At 39.5% G+C, this 18160-nt stretch overlaps 1 protein-coding gene across 14 annotated transcripts in view; it reads right to left on the bottom strand.

Moving 5' to 3' along the window:
• LOC307007972 (uncharacterized protein) overlaps positions 1-18160 on the bottom strand; it is a 96709-nt gene that overhangs the window by 65004 nt on the left and 13545 nt on the right. For 7 of the 14 annotated variants that reach the window (XR_013799726.1, XR_013799727.1, XR_013799728.1 and 4 more), the window contains one exon: positions 17026-17170. Coding sequence is in view for 4 of the 14 variants with exons in the window: in XM_079630518.1 (XP_079486644.1) it covers positions 17026-17170 (145 nt within the window). In the remaining 10 variants the exon portion in view is untranslated. Of the gene's footprint in view, positions 1-5028; positions 5156-5278; positions 5707-17025; positions 17171-18160 lie in introns of those variants that run through there. The other 7 variants (XR_013799732.1, XR_013799733.1, XR_013799730.1 and 4 more) reach the window with 4 other exon arrangements.

Raw genomic sequence — 18160 nt, 5'->3', positions numbered from 1 at the left:
AAAAAAAACATGATAATAGTCTGTAAGTTAATGTTCATGTTTTGTTTAGTTCGTGTAATTTGAATAGTTTACGTCACTTACATATAGCTACCTTCAGCTTCACGTTACTCTGAGCACCAATAAAAAAACTGCGAGTAGGGATGCACTGTTATTAAAATTCTGGCTGACCAAATAAGCAGATAATTGTTTTCATGATATTGCTGATAAATTCCTGTTATTAAAATTCTTTATTAGTTTGTGTAAATACAATATTGTTTTAAATGCTACAAGTGAATTAAGGCATCACAACGATATACCGGTAATGTAGTGTACGAAATTATTATTATGAAGTATATTATTTATACTGTATAAATAAAATATATATTTTTTTTAAATGAACAATAAATTATTTCTTTTTTTAAACTTTAGGTAAACTTTAGATGACAGCAAAGGTAAACTAAATGTAAAAACTGTACATAAACGATTAAATCAATACTGACTGAAAAAAAAATAAAAAAAATGCTGACCTGAGAGTATCATCATATTTCTAGCAATGCAACATGATTCCCCATTCAGAATGCATAATTGTACATACCTGCTGTAACTTCTCTTCTGCAGTGATTTAAATGATTATTATGATGAAGAGCCATAGTGAAATAAACTTCATTAAAAGTCTATTACTCAGACAAAATTGCTAATAAGTGAATACATATCAGTGTTTCTCAACTCCAGTCCTAAGAACCCACCTTCCAGAATGTCTCGCTATTTAAAACACCTAATTCAACTCATCAGCTTGTTAAATAGAGAGACATCTAAAACCTTCAGGAGGTGAGTTGAGAAGCACTGACTTATATGATACTGACTTATGTTTTAATGCCATGTCAGCTTCCTTCCTCAGGCTATTTTCATGGTGAGTAACAAGTTGAAATCCTATTTAAAAAAGCAATTTACAGACTTATAAAAGGTTTTCAGCTCTCTCAACACAACCATAAGTGACATGAAAACTAAGTCGTCTAAACAAAACTTCCAAGAATAATTTGTACTTATGATAAATGTCCAACAAAATCATTCTGAAAAACAATATTCAACCATCCATCCAGCCTGCATCCAAAATCTCATAAACGGTTATAGACAACAAAATCTGTTTAAGAACAGACTGCCTTTGGTGTTTGGTTAAGGCTATTACTTTTAAGGGGAAAGGAAGACATTTTCTTGTCTGCTCGACATTTCCTGGCCTGTGCCCACATGTGGTTTCCCCGAGCCACACAGTAAGGCTTTGGGGGTAATAAAAGCAGAGGTGGTGATTAAGGAGCAGGAATAATGGCCTCCACAAAACCTGGAATGCGTTTAACTGCCACGCCAACCCGGGAATCATTCAGGGCCCAGCTCCATTAATATCTGGCATTATTCAGCTTTTCCAGGGCAGATGCATTTTTGACTTATTAGGCTCGGCAAAATACAGCCATTAGTGTAGCGGTCGTACAAATCCCTAACAGGGCATAAAAACAAAGATAAGTTCATAATTTCAGGAACCATATAGGACAGTATGAATGTAGGCTACTGTTTCACTTAACATGGTCTCATGAGGAAAACGTAACTATTCTACATTTTGGTGAATTGTGAGCGAAATGCGAATTTGTTATTGCGAAAATTAGCGAAATGCGAAAATTTTGTTTTTTGGTTAGTTTGTTTGTTTGTTTGTTTTAAAGCATGAAGGTAAACTCCTAATCCTACCCCTAAACCTAAACACCAATTGGCTGTAAGCAGATCATACATAAATTATCAAATGAGATCGTACAATTTCATATGAATTTTTGCCACCAATTCACCAAAACGTAAAAAAAAGTTACGAATTGCCATAAGAGCACATTAGTTTCACTTGAAATCCACTTGAATTCACAGGTTGTCTAGTGCCTACTAGTTTTTGTCAAGGCATGCTTCCGTTATGCTTTGCTAACCTGCCTACTGGTTTAACCTTGTTAAATTTTCTGAGTCCTCTATAAATCCTGGATTAGGGAGGACAAATGTCACAGAGACTCTCACTCAAAGACATCCTCCATGTGACTGTGTGCTCAGCACACCCAAACCCCATCACTTTCCTCATTACAGGCACTTCATGGCTCTTTAAGGCTCCAGGTTTTAACTGGGATTTTACATTTCTCCTCTAGCATTTGATATCCCAGGCCCAGTAACTTGCAATCAGGACCTGGCGCGGGGCTCTAGAGCTGCAGCGCTACACCTTGATTTGTGCAAAGTACCAACTGTACAGCTAAGCCCTGATAATTACAGGTCAAAAATACACTCCTAACCTCTACCTACAGAAAACACTGACCTGAGCTAATGGTTAGATGGCGTGGGGAAAATGACTGGAGTTAGCATTTTATCTGTTTGCTCAGTGGTTCTACAATGTGCAGGGTGAGGAGTCGATGTGTGCAACGGCCTGCGCTTCATATGTCAGTTGAGTATGTGTCTAATTGAAGGTAAGCAAAAGAAAATGTTGTGTGCCTTCCGAAAGTTTCCAATAAATATCCTGCTCTTAATTTTAAACACCTGCCCATAAACCTCGGAGGAATGCTAAATAAAACCAAAGCTTTCAGAGAAAGCCTTCTGTCTGGCTCTCACACTAAGACAGCGGGATTTGTAATGGCTGTAACTAAGATTAAGCAGTTCAGGCTGGACCGGCTGTGTAAAAATATATATATAACTGGACTGGTATATGCTTCACAGTAGGGATGTGCACTACTTGAACACTTGTCTGCACTGCATCAACTAGTCAGGCTCTGTCCCAAATGATGGCCAGCAGTTCTCCTCAGTGTACAGTACACACCAAAAGGACTCATTGAGGGTGGATACTAGCAAACACAAAAAGGCAGGTGCTTATGAGTCATTAAGGGACACCCTATTATCTAGTCTAGTGGACTTCAATTACATGCATCAGCCATTGCAAGTACAAATCAAGTATACAATTTGAAACAAGACCAAAAAACTTTTTTTTTTTACATAAATGTTTTTTCCTTTGTATCCCATGAAAAAAGCTAACTGTTAGAGCATATAAACATATAAAACTCCAACATATAAAACAGCAGTTTCGGACGACCCGGTTCAAGTCCTCTGTCATCTCTACACTGCTCTTTGAAAAGCAAAAGGACAAAAATATAACCTTTACAAAAATGTATGGTGGAACAAAATAGCGCCATAAGAAACTCTGATTTTAGACAGACACCAGAGTGAAAAACAACATGTGAAATGCTAAAAAAGCGATAGCCTCTAGACTGATGAGTGTCTAGACTTGAGTACAAACTTTGTCAAAAAAATGTAAACAAGAGTCCAATTTTGGTTTCATGTACTGTGAAATAGGAATGGGCATTTTGACTACAAATTTAATGTACAACGAATGTTGTCAGAACCTAAATGAGAGCAAAAAAATAAGATAACAGCACCAATCATGCTTTCATTGTGTCAACCCTCCACACTCAATCACAAAACACACAGCAGACCTTGTGCACAGCAAAATGGGGCAGGAAAGGGGTCTTGAACTTGCTTTCAATTTTGACCCCCAGGAGGGGGGGGCGAGGGGTAACCTAGGGGCCGGAGACGGTTCTACTAGACTGCAGCTCTGGTTTCGATTGCCCAAACTCCTGACGCCTTCCGCTGCTGCACCTGTCAGCCGTCAATAGACCCCCCGCCCGCACCCTTTCAGCATGGTGAATATATGGCCATGCTGAATGCCCCCACCCAGCTAATTACTGAGACCTCAAAGGCCTGGCTCTGCTGCACGCACCACTACGACACCAAACCAGCCTGCGCTGACCTCTGAATCTTACATACACCCTCACACACACGCGAACGCACTCTCGGGAGGAACGTGGCTGATGGAAGCACTATTGCGTGGCAGGAGATTAACAGAGCTGTCTACACGCAAGCATGAATAATACAGTTATCACTCCAGACAGACAGGCAACACAGACGGCAGGTTTAAACTGCAGCTCAACACTGAAGCCCTGGCAGGACACTGCCTCTAAATAGACACTCTCTGCAAGAGAAGATGTGCATACTGCATAGAGCAGATGTAAAAATATAAAAAAGAAATAAATCAAGATTAGTGGAGGAGGGCTAGTTGTCACAAAGGCTATATCTTAGTAACTATACTGTTACTTTTATGTGAAACCATAAAACACAACAAAATAACAAAAAGACAAATTAAGTCAAGTCAACTTGTAATAAAAGCTAAATTTAAACAAACGGTTTAAGTCACAAATAAACCAAAGTAGCGACATATCTAAATGACTTATGGAAAAGAAAATATACTGTACATCACTAGAGAGAAATCAAGTTATGTCATTTTTTTTTTTTTTAAAGGTAACTTGAATATGCATGGATTAACACTTTCATGTTTCATAACTGTTTACATTTTTTGAAAAATACTATAGTTCTCATTATGCAAATGTACCCCATATAAAGTGACAAAATGCCCTGCTATAGGGACAGATGTGTGAAAACCCTTTTTTGTTGGGTGGTAATTATGGTAATACACATATATATATATATATATATATATAAGGTATGGAAAGGTATGTGCTTATACAAAAAAAAAAAAAAAAACCCTGGACAATGCTTAGTTAAAATAAATAAATAAATGAACCATCCTGTAAATGGATCCTAATATGTAACACAACAATCTTAAAATTAACTCAGTGTTTCATATCTAATGGCAGAAATCATATAATATGTGGCATATAATACTGCATAATACATAAAATCATGCAACATATTATAATAACGTGACATGTGATGTACCCCAGCGGGACAAAAATTTCGAAGGCACGTCACAGTCAGGTCTACGTGTAATCCCAACAACAACAACAAAAACACATGACCATGTACGCTTTGGCACCTGATTCGCTCTCGTCACAGTGATGCATGAGCTCAAACATGGATGCGCCTTATTAACACTTCACAGCGCGAATCGCAGCAGGTGCATCTTCTTCGGATCATCTCGCTACATAAAGTGCGTTCACAATTAAATGTGCTGTACACAATCATACCCACATATAACGACGTTTCCACCAACTGTCAAGTTCAACACTCCAGCATCCACTCCACTGTCTGTGGTGTTTGTCTTCTCTCTCTCTCTCTCTCTCTACCAGACAGCTGAACCTGCGACAGCCTACCGGCTCTTTTAACACAATTCCCCAACATGAACACATATATTTACAATGTTACAGAATAATGTTACAGAACTATCTATGCCCAGACTAAAGAGTGCGACAGTTTATTTGTGCCCCGCGTGCAAACTGACATTGCTGCGTACCGGCGTCACAGAGAAAGTGTGTCGTCTGCGCTGAACTTGCAGAGGATGAAAGTGATGGTTGAGAAGCGCTCACTCAGCTCAGGTCCTCAGCATCCACCTTCCAAAACTATAGAAACCTGCCTCGAAGCATCCAGAACAGATTCAGGGCGTCCCACACCGTCCGCCCCACGACATATTTTTAGTTTTGACCCGTTGATGTCATTTCCTGTATGAGTATACCTTAAGTCGTTTCAAAATCACTAATTGGGCGTAATGTTTTCCGCTCGCTTGACAGCACTGCTCTCTAAGGTCACGCAAACGGTCATTACAGAGAAATACGTAAACAAATCTGTCGGGTTTAGTGTTTTGAAAAATTTAAAGTGATATTCAACATCCTGCTTCGCAGTTCGTCGACTGCGGCGCATTTACTTTTATATAATCACAGAATGATCCAATCGCACATCTTAATGGAGTCACATGTGTTTATCCTACATCATGAAATGTTTAATGTAAGTAATCTTTATCAAACCTTCCTAACGGCCTTTCTTAAATGTTCCCCATTCATCATGTAGAAAGTTTGCTGACTATAGTGGATTATTAATCTGTACAAAAATCTAAGTCTAGAGAGGCTACAGATTTTGTTTGCATTCCAGTAAGTGAAGTTGTTGTTGTTTTTGGTTTGTTTGTAATTAATTAAGTAACTAATTAATTAGATAATTTATTTAGCTAGTGCTTTCACATTTTTTATATTTTATTACCACCTTTGTCTACAAATTAAAAGTAGTGTAAATTAATTTCAATTGTTAACCTGAAATAAACCATATGTTCTAAATTAAATTATTGTCATCCACTATTTCATTTCAAACATTTGATCTAAAATTGTGTGTGTGTGTGTGTGTTACACTTTCCTTCAAAAGTGTAACACTTGTCACATTTTCCTGGTTAAATAAACATTACTTTACATTACATTAAAAAGGTAGAAAAAAAAGGAACGCAAATATAATTCTATTTTGTATTTTTACATTAACTATGTTATATATAACTACATATAACCATTTTCTATTTATTAAAACTAAGTATAGGCCTAAATCTCATCAAGTTAGTGTTTTAAAGCATTTTTACATTAATTCCAAAACAAAAACTAAAGGTAGTAACAATTTAAATAATACATTTTATTCGTAAACTGATGTTCAGCTATTCAGATTACTTATTTTCGGATTATCAGTCATCAAGCTCGTTAAATGACTGGTCACTAACACGATCGATGTACCTTTAATGTCAACTCCTTGGTCTCCTCTACATACATTTTGTGTTGATCCATTGTCATTTTGGTATGACATCACTAGTGTCAAGTGTTAATCCAGGGGCCAGTATTGCATAAACATATCCATTATGTTGAGACTGTGTCCTTAGAACTATGCACGAAGCAGTTAATTAGGGGGTATGTTTTTATGTAACTGACTTAAAAAAGTTATGAAAAAGTTTATGAAAAAAAAAAAAAAGTTTATGCAACTGGCCCCAGGTGTTTCATTTTGAGTGTTTCTAGTTGACATTGAGGCGGCAGTGAGAATAAGTGTCGCCTCACAGCAAGAAGGTCCCCGCTTTATGCCAGGAGTCCTTTCTGTGTGGAGTGTGCATGTTCTCCTTGTGTCTGTGTGGGTTTCCTCAGTATCTGTGAATTAGAGATGCTAAATTGTCCGTAGATGTGAATGCAAGTGTGATTACCAAGCCATGTGATGGGGAGAGTTGGAGAAAATTCATGGTCAGTCTCTCACGTAAGGCAAGAGATGGCTATAGAATCACCAAGAGTTGGTTATTGAGAGAGAGTTGACATTGGCCTTGCCTAACTTCTTGCCAATACCTCTTCTGAGTTACCAAAAAAATACTACAGATTCGCTATCCCTGACTCATGCCCCCTCCACTCCTGGATCAGTGAAAGAGGGGCCCTTTTTTCTTTTTTTCTTTCTTTCTTTGAGGTAAAAGGATTGTAGAAGTTTAGAACTGGACCCCTGCAAGGCACCCTCTTCTCGTCTTTTTACCTCTTAACATGTAGACTTTGCAGCCTATCACTGATCTATGGAGCTGCTCTCCTTGAGCCAACTTGCCATGATAGATGGCCATTGGCCTGCACATACAACCCAATATTTCAATTTTCTGCCTAGGCAGAGGCATTTCAGAGTTTGAATAGAGTTCATAGGCACAGTGTGGTTCCTGCCGCTGCCCTCGACACCCGCAGTGAAGATCCCCAGACCCAAACATAGTACTGAGCACATTCCAAAGGCTCAGCAAAAGCAACCTGGCTCTCAATGGGAATGGAGTGAGCTACTGCTAGGCTACACCTAATACTGTTAAAAAAAACTACACTACCAGACAAAAATGTTGGACACTTGCCTACGTATATTTATTATTATTTTCCACAAATCTGATTAGTAGTAAAGTCATCAAAACTTTATTTCTTATTTTAGATTCTTCAAAGTCTACTTTTTCTAGGTTGTCTCAACATTTTCTCAATCAATTTAATGAGGCGTACCTGGTATATTTTTCAACATCATTGATGTTTTTTAGTTAAAACTATATTTTTTAAATAAACATATTCTTTTTTTTTTTTTTATAAGCATAATTTATATTTGCCTAACAAACCAATATTAGACATTTAAGCTTAAGCCTTTAGATCAAAAGGTTTTTAAGATCATGAGGGGGGAAATCTGTCATGTATGTTCATCAAATAAAGAATGCAGACACACACATGCCATTTTATCCTGGGATGTTATTATTTTCCATAAAAGATTTTGCCTCAGAATATGCCAGCTAATATTATCTTAATCAGTTTATTTTCTTTTAGCTGCATTCACTCATCTATATAAAGATGGTTTATGATTTTTTTTATTTAAAGTCAGTCACTCAGGATATTTGATAATATACCCAAATCCAATTTTCATATACATATGACATTTCATGCTTATAAAATAATTTAACGCTTAAAGCATATTTTGCGTATTTAGCACAACATCTATATTTTATATTGTAAGTTACTGTTTATGATGATGAGCCTTTCTATTTCGTCAATAATCAATAGGATTAAGCTAGCAGAGTATTTGATCAGACAATTTAAGTGATAATGCAGCAAGCAGTCTGGCAGTAGCACAGCCATGCTAACGCAACGAAAACTGCTAAAGATCAAAGGACGCTCTTACTTGTGAGTGAGAGAGTGACACATTAGGCAACAAAGTTGAAAGAGAATCCCCCGCACAAAAGAAAGATATGCACCGTTGCTTTTCAAGGAAGCAATGCTTCACTTTGGAATCTTTTCCCTTCAGTATGGCGCTCTCTCCCAAAGCACACAATGCAAGAGAGAAGAGAAAGAGTCAGAAAAAGCAAAGAGAAAGACAAAAATACATGCAAGAATGAAAGTATAGCTCACACTGTGATATTTGTCTCATTTTGACATTTTTGTTATCTGGGTCAGTTATATTTATGAGTATCATGGTGTTTCAAGGAAACGTGATTATGTATGTTCATTTTAGGTGACAAGGGGAAGCTGATATCTGGTTTCTGGGCGCAAGGAGGAGGAGTATGCATGTTTGCATGAACATAAGATGTGTACATGCTACAAAGTGACTGGATGTGTGTGACTGCACATTTTCTATCCCTCTAACTATGGATATGTAATGGGCTGCTATGATTGGACGTGGCTCATAGCAAGCAGTGCACCCTAGTGGCATGAGAGGAGGACACACGCACACACACACCCCATACACACACACACACACACACACACACACACACCAGTCAAAATGCATAATCAGTGTAAAACATCAATAAAATTTGTAGAATACCATTTTGTACAATTGAGATACACTGTCTTAATCCCATCTATGATTACAATCATGCCGACACATTCACACACTGACTTGCTGCAGGCAAGTGCTCATTCATTTCATTATTCCAGCATCACAACACCAAGATATGCTGTATAATTGTGCTGTAATCAAGTCTAAAAATAGCATTTATCATTATACACCCCCCATATATGGGACATCATTCCTCTGTGATCAAACCAGAGGATTTGTGAGCCCTCTAACCAACAGATAACCCCGCCCCCATACCCTCATTCAAACCAAATGGCACTAACAGCGACTTCAAAGTCAATAGGCTTCCGGCTATCAGTTCAGCTTTAACAACAACAACAACAAAAAACTCTAGACTGTATGATAGAAAGCTGAAACGCAGACGCTGTATCTAGGTAGCCCCTCCTCCGCCAAATCAGCCTGCTGTCTCCCAAACAATCAGTACCTGTTCCTATCAAAAGCTACTTAAATACAACTAGATGAGCACCAGATTGAAGAATAAGAGGAAGACGGGTGGAATGAGTGGGATGGGACAGGGGGTAAGGATGGGTTTTAGCTGGACGATGAGGATAGTGAAAAGAAGGGGGGGATGTTTAGGCTGCAGCAAACCAGACCCCCTAAAGTAGGGTTTAGCCGAGGCCTACAGGCACAGGCAGCAGGCAGACTCCTTTTAGCTCACGAAGTAGATTAATAATGAATTAAGGAATAAACCCTTCCCCCACCCCAGCATACACATCCCCAAAAAGACACGCATGCTAATGCATTCATTATTTATAATGTGTGTTCACGACTGGGGCAGGATGGCCACATCTGAGCCTGTGAGGGACAGAGAGAGATGAAGGGCGCATGATCACCCCCGGATGGAATTCCGAGGCTGGCGAGGAGACATCCGCCAATTGTGCAGCATCTCTGGGCTTTCCTGGGATGGGTTTGGGGGGCGGGGATGGAGTGGGCAGCCGAGTTGTCAGGGGGAGGGGTGGATTAAACAAATAAATACATGATAAGAAATGATCATGCTGGGGTAGAAGGGTTAAAGGGAGACAAAGAGGCTAAAGGAACAAGCAGGGGGTTAGATGGGGTTAGACTGACCCAGATTTACTGTCTGGACTACAGACCAGGTCATGGCATGTGTGTGTTTTTTTTTGTGTGTGTGTGTTTTTTATAGTCGAAGAAAACCTTGATAAGTGTTACATTTTATTCAAGTGTACATTTAAAAACCCATAAGGGCAATACATAATCTTTCTTGATGAAAGTAAAGGAGACTGGCAGCACTTATAGCAGCATGCAGCTATGCTCCCATGCAGAGTATGATAAAGTGATAAGATAAAGTCAGTGCCTAGACTTCAACAGAGCCTTTTCCCATCAATATTCGCATAGATATGGAGAGATCAGGCCTGCAGACCTCCATCATCTCCATAGATACCTGTGGGTCTCCAAATAACCAGAGGCAGCCGGTTTTAATCTGACAAAATGTCTTGAAAAATCAGGAGAATCTCGCAAAAGATAAGCATGAAAAGATCAAGAATGGGTGCTTGGAAAAGTAATGACTGGTGGCTGGTCTTCCAGTCAAATAGATCAATTTGACACCTTCTAATTATAATTCTCATTAATATTTTTTACATTAGTCTCTTTGACATGTAATGCACATAATATTGTTGCATGAAACATATGCTGCTAATAAATAAACTAATTAAATTGTGTTTGTTGTTAACTGAACCATTATCTTATTTCACTATGATTAAACAGCAAAGTGACAGGGAAAGTAAAAGTTTATGACAAGTACAGGAAAAACCACAGTCAGCTTTTAATTTACAGTAGCTTAATGATGCAGTTCTCAGAAGTTACCACCTGAGGCCAGACCTCACATGAGGACACCGGCATTGTGCAAACATTGCAACATTTGTTTCACACAAGGTGTGCCACTAAAATCTTTTATACCCAATTTTACCACACAGGAAAATCCATAAACTTTGGAAGTGTGTCAAAATAACACGAGATTGGATTTTCCACTGTTCAAAGACAAAATTGGCCCTGCATCGTCCCTGGCCCTCCTTTTTTTTATAACAAATACAACAGAATCCTTATTATGTGTGTGAATACCACAGTGTGCGCCATCTTGTTAGCTTGTAAATGCTAAGCCTATCTGAAAGTGCAAGAGAGGTGTTTTGTAATCTTCCCTTTCTGCTTCGACTGCTGGACCTCTAATCAAGAACAGAACACGCTGCTCCTCTTTCACACATGTAGCAACCGTGTTTACAAAATTGCCAGAAACTCTGTGAAAAATGATACTCTCTTACTTCTTTATTTTTCAATGGATTAATAAACTATGGAAGCCATTTTCCACCTTAGCGTAAAAAAAAAAATCTGATAAAGATTAAGTGACATTTTGAGATATAAAGTCACATTCATTGTGGGAAATAAAGTCAAAAGACAAAGTCACATTTGCAGTATATAAAGTCATACTATGAGATATAAAAGTCATAATTGTGAGATATAAAATGTGACCCTGGTCTTATGGGTATAATTTTGACCCATACAATGTTTTGTTGGCTATTGCCACAAATAAACCTGTGCGACTTATGACTGGTTTTGTGGTCCAGGGTCACTCATCGCAATTATGAGAAATAGAGTCAGAATAGTAAGCTATAAAGTCTCATTTAGGAGAAACTAAGTCACATTAGGATATTAAGTCACAGGCTTTCATAATAAAAATCAGAGATCATTAATGAAGTTTACAGACATACATTCAGTTGTTGTAATAAATTACAAATCAATCAGTCCTGCAGCTGTGATTAGGATCAGCGTTAAGCACTGGTCCCATGGGCTGCTCATAAGAAGACCAGTGCAGACCCCGCAGCTGCAGAAGGTCCAAGTGTCCAAGTCTTTGACCTACCACGGGGAGTCTGAACAAAACACTCCGAGTGTCCTAGTGACGCAGGACCGCCAACCTCCTTCTCCAGAGGCTTTCATTAGGTTTCAAAGGCTTCCTGGTTTTATATTACTGCGAAAACACGCGACTGCACTGACCACACTCTACAGGGCACCGTGAAGCCTGGCCGGCTGAAGACACAAGCGCACAACCCTGCTGTGAGTCAGGAGGATCCCATTTATGCCGCTATTTGAACAGAAACGCCACACAAAGACAGGTGTGATTTTCATTACGTTAACCTTTGGTTGGAGCGAAACCTTTATGTTCAGAGGACCAAAGGGGAAGCTATTAAATGCTACAGTGCCGCACAACGTCAGTAGCCAACTTGCCTGACTCATCCACCTTTACAGTGGCACCTTGTCAATCTTTGGAAAAAAACCAAAGCACCATTCATCAACCAAGATGTTAGTCGATGGGTAAGCCCAAAATTGACCCCTCTATCCAATTATACACACATTGTCCCAACAGAAGTCCCTTTAAGACTTCTAAGGCATGTTAAGAGAAAAAGGCCTGCCGAAATGAGACGTCCATTCTCGGCGGCCTTTAGCATGAGAAAGACACCTCCCTGCATGCATAATTCTGCTGAGTCATTGTGATGGCCTTTCTACTGGCTGCTGACAAAAAGCGCCAGCACGGGGGCTATTGTCATGGACGCATCCATCTGCATCAAGGCCATTAGAGGATATTTGCACTTCCTCAGTCCTGCAGGCCCAGTGGGGTTTTGACATGCGACAGAAGGCACCAGGCTTTACCCACAAGCTCTTCAGGTGCAGATTGGGGTAGAGCGAGGGGCAGCGCTCCCGTCAACCTCTGTGATGGACGCACAAGAAGAGGCAAATGTGTAGGAGTGATTGATGTGTGAGGGATCTCGACCACTCTGTGTGGGATCTGCTCTCCTGTCTTTGTGTTTCTGCATGTTGGAGGGAGTTTCTTCGTGTTGAAGTCCGTGTATGCGTTGAAATAAATTGGCGAGTCAAAAGAGCACAAGACAGGCAAAGCATCCCAAACACACACACAGAGACATACATGCAGCCAGAATGACAGATGGGAAAAGTGTGTCTGCACCAGAGACCGACCACATGAATTTCCAATTCATACAGTAACTAGCATATAGGGGTGTGCGATATCACCAATTTTTAATCGTGAGTGATTAAAATGTCTCCATGATCTGCTTTTGAAGAAATATCGTAGTATCATGCTACAGTGCATTCTATCAGTTGCAGTTCTGGCGCCTGTACTGTACAACTTGACGTACATGCACATCACATGTTAACGCAGCAGAAGAGTTGCACTCACGGGACACTGCAGAAAATCACTCACTGTTCTTCACTAAAGAACTATAATATATAGCTTTAATAATAATCAATGTATAATTTATACAGTGAAGGTTATATAGTGTTTTATTTTTATAATTGTTAATTCAATGTCTTACATGAATGCTACTGTTAAATAGACTTACTGTAGCTGAAAAAAATAAAGCACTGTATATTATATATTTTGTTGTGTATATGTACTGTGTATCTTTGTTCTTATTTTTTAATAACAAAGATAAAATAATGACAAAGATTTGTATCTTCTCCACTTTGGCCTAAATGTCAGCCATTCTTTTTTTATTATATATTTTGTTATCTTGTAAGGCAAGGCTTAGTTTGGCTGTACTGCTCAGTCACTTGCAAAATAGTAAAATCAACATGAAAAAGAATTGTGATAAAATCATGAATCGTGATTTTCCTGGAAAAAAAAAGTGATTTGATATTTTTTCCATATTGCCCACCCACCACTCGCATATGCATATGGAAGATCGGTAGAGAGCAAGCCAACATGCTAAGATTGAGTAAAAACCTAGAGTAACAGAGTAACTGTAATTGGGTCAATGATCTACAAGAATGTAATAAAGAAATGGAAAAATCTAGTTCAAAACATTTATCAAGTTCTTTGTATTCATGTTGGTTTCATATGATTCAGAAAATTTCCAGATAAAAAGAAGTGCCAGAATCATTTTTAATTTAACAGTTTATGGGTTTTCACTTTAAAACCGTTTAACAGTATTTGAAATTTGTCACGATCACCAGTTAGAGTGCCCTGCATATCGACCAGAGGGTACTCCTCCCCAGACCAATGTCAGTAGCCGCGTTTCCATTACCCTTCAAATTGGCCAAATTGAAATTGCGAATTTAAAATATGCTTATTGGAAACAAGTAATTTTCGCAAAAACTCCCATTTATCGCAAAAAAGTTTTTACGCTCGCATGAGGTGGTTTTTCAGGCAATTCGAAAAATAAATATTATTTCGCAAAACTGCAATGGAAACAGTTTTTGCGCTTTTACAGTCACCTGACGCAATGACGCGGTATGTTTGGACAGAATACGAGACAGAGTTCTTTATTCAATTCATAAAAGACAAAAGACAATTCATAAAAGACAATTCATAAAAGACAAAAGAATTACAGGAATACTGAATTCTAAACCTCAAAGAAATGCCACAACCAAGACCTCGAAGCAGATATGAGGGAGAAACGCCCAGAAACACCTCATACAGTATAGGCTATATGTGCCGCTCACAGTATGTCTTTCCTTACCATTAATGTTTGGATAACACGCTTATCTTCTTTGATTAATAATAATGGCTAGTGCGGTGGCTGCAATATATAAACCTACCAACATTCGTTGCCATGATTTTTGGAATGACTTCTTGCGAGAGGGAAAGTCGCATAACATCGGTTAATGGAAACGGCGTGATTTCGCAATCATTTTTTATCGACATTTAGAGAAAAAAAAAATCACAAAAGCTTTTTTGCAAATCTGTAATGGAAATGCGCCTACTTCCTACATGGACTACATCTCCAAGAACCCTTTGCCTGGACTCATCATGCCTGATTGCTTACAGCTGTGTCTAATTTATCTTGTTAAGCCCAGCCTATATAAACCCAGTTAACTCAGTCATTCTTTGCATAGTCTTATATGTGTCTGTACTGCATTTCTGAGCCCTTGTATTATGGTTTCCCTGGTCTTGGTTTTGATCTTCGGCCTGTTGTCCTGGATTTCCACGTACAGGCGATACCATTGTCAAAACAATCCCCATTCACACAGATCCGCAAAAATGACTAAAAACCCTGTATTCTGCTACATTTTTCTGTATTCTGTATTAGTCTGGGAGGTTGAGGAGGATGCTTCCCCTAAACAATTTTTTGTTTTTTGGGGGGTTGGGTGTATGCATCAAGCTCCGGTGGCCACAGAGCTTGGCCCATCACAATCTCCAGCAATTTCAGCTTTGATGGTGGCAAGTCCTGTGCACTCAGCGCTTTCCAGTCCGGTGTTCCCAAGACCTGAGCCTCTTCATATCATGGATGCCACGCCAGTCTCCAGCCATCACGGATGCCATGGCAGAGTTTCCAGCGGTCATGGACGGCACGCCTGAGACTCCAGCCATTATGGATGCCATGCCAGAGTTTACAGCCGTCATGGACGTCACACCAGAGTCTCCAGTCTTTGTGGACGCCACGCCAGAGTCTCCAGCCGTCGTGATCCCCACGCCAGAGTCTCCAGCCATCAAGGGTGCCATGCCAGAGTTTCCGGTCGTTATGAACGTTGCTCATGAGTCTGGCATCTAACTTGGTTATAATGTCAGTGAGAGCAGCTGCCTTCCCTGGTAGTCTCAACACTTCAGAGCCCAGTTGTCCTAAGTCTGGTCACCCTAGAGGCTGCGGCTGCACTTCCTTTAATGGCAGAAGCCATTTTGTGTGTTTGGGCTGCACACACGGTCTAAGCTCTTACAGAGGCTCCTGAGCCCTCTCCAGCCCATGAGTCCGCTCCTGAGCCAGCTCCAGCCCTTGAGTCTGCTCTAGAGTCCACTCCAGCCCATAAGTCTGCTCCAGAACATGCTCAAGCCCCAGAGCTCAGTCCCACGTTGGCTCCAGCCCCATGAGCTCCCTCCCTTTCCTGTCTCAACCTCGGAGGTTGCCCTTGAGTTTCCTGCCAGTCCTGACACAACCATTTCTGCCCTAATGTGACCATGGAAGTCGCCCCTGAGATTCCTGTCTGCCCTGATACGAACACGGAGGTCTTCCCTGAGTTTTCTGTCTCTCCTGATACAACCACTGAGGTCGTTAATAAACCCTCTGCCTGCCCAGATCGCAGCGGGGATCATCCCATCAGCTCCACCCTGGCCACCTACCCAGTCTGCTCTGCCCTGGCCATCTACTCTGCCCACTCCTCCTTGGCGCCCTGATCTGCCTCACTCCCCAGTACTGCCTCCAATACATGGACCAGGCCAGGCCTCCACTACATGGATTTACATTGGATTACTTCTATGGATTTACCTTTAATATCTCTGTTTAGATCCTCAACCCTGTGTCTCGGAGCAGTTTTGTGGTAATTTAAGGCTAGATCTATTACAATATCCACCCTTATAAATATAGGAAATTTACATTATCCAATTTACAGTTTTTTTTTTTGTTTTAAATAAAAAGGTCACATTATATATTTTAAGTGACTTATTGTCCTCACCTCAACACAAAGTCACAAGGGCTTACAGGGGTCCTCTCTCATTTTCTTTCAATGAAATAATACAATATTATACCAAACTCACACATTTTTCTAATATCATAGAAGATATGCATTCTAGTCATTATTTGTGAACTGCATTTTAATGAATAAATAAGATGTGATAAAAAAAGTGTCATGTCTTTGACCCAAATGCAGCTTTTGAGAACATTTTACAGAGAAAATGTGATAGTTCTACTCATGAGTCCCATGAAATTTTTGTTTGCCATTTGTTAATTCGTGTTCCCATGTACAAATACGATCTGTCAATCCACAACTTGCTGCATGTAACTTATATCCCTATTGTTGTTTTTTCCACTTTTGGAATGTTGGCAGCTGGAGATAAGAATCTTGATTGAATAAAGTGCTGCTAGAGAAGCTCTGTGCTGTGTTGTGCCAGTACGCGTGTGTGTGGTGATGCCAGCGGGCAGGGGGTACCTGTGGGCCGGCTCCTACTGGGACTCATTTGGAGCAGACAGCTCTCAATGTGTTCATTAGGACTGTGATTGGGCCTCACTCCTGTGGGGAGGACCAGCCTACCCAACGCTGAATAGTCCTGATTGTGCTCAGCATAAATTGCCATCTGTTTCAGTTGAGAAGAGGGAGACAGAGAGAAAGACAGGGAAAAAGAGGGAGAGGGGAATTAGAAGTAGAAAAAAAGTGGTACATTTTATCTGACTGAATTTTTAGCAGTTAGATCAACTTATGAAATAACATGGCTCTAAATTAAAAGGAATAAAAACTATAATTCATGATGTCACTCATTCTTTCAACCACCCTGTTTTTTTTTAAACCTGTATGCTATTTTTCCATGCAACACAAATGAAGAGTCTTTGAAAAATAGAACGGCAGTTCATAGTGATGATAGCTTTCAAGACAAAGAATTGTCAAAAACGTACTTTAATATGTACTTACATTAAGAACAACAAAAAACAAGAACAATGTATTTATGTTGTATTGCAAAACATTTGTGCTGCTATTGAGGTGGGATATGGGTAAAGTTAGGGACAGGTCAACAGTGTAATTATTGCTGTATTACAGAAATTAATTACAGATTAAATCACATGCAGGTAATTATAATAATATAAGGACAAAGTAAAAACATATAAATAACAAGTTCATAGTATCAAATTATTCATTTAAATGTTAGTACATAGTTAAAGACACCTAGTATAAAGTAAGATAAAAAAAAAACCTTTCTGAAATCATACAATAGTTTTGGAACAGTCCAGCATTTATTCACTGTTGATCTTTCTCTCCACCGAAGCTCTGCAATTCATTTTTTATCTGCAGTGGGATTCAAAATGGTTTAATGGACAGACCTCAAAATTTTCGGAATTTAAGGATTGGTTGTCTTTCATTTTAAACGCATGTATGCATATATGTACACAAACACATTCACAAAGATAAACTGTGCTTTCCATGGTAGACTAATGCATCACATGATGCCTGTGATAACACGCAATGTCACTCTGTCTTTGGATGGGACCCCCTTAGAGAGTTTTTGACAGGCCAGGCAGATTGATCTGGTAGAACGTTACTGTAAAATAGAGTTTTTCTCTCTGTCCCACCA

The sequence above is a fragment of the Phoxinus phoxinus genome (assembly GCF_949152265.1).
Source record: "Phoxinus phoxinus genome assembly, chromosome: 12".
Lineage (NCBI taxonomy): Eukaryota > Metazoa > Chordata > Actinopteri > Cypriniformes > Leuciscidae > Phoxinus > Phoxinus phoxinus.
The sequence above is the reverse complement of the archived record's forward strand: the minus strand, read 5'-3'. Positions and strand labels throughout refer to the sequence as shown.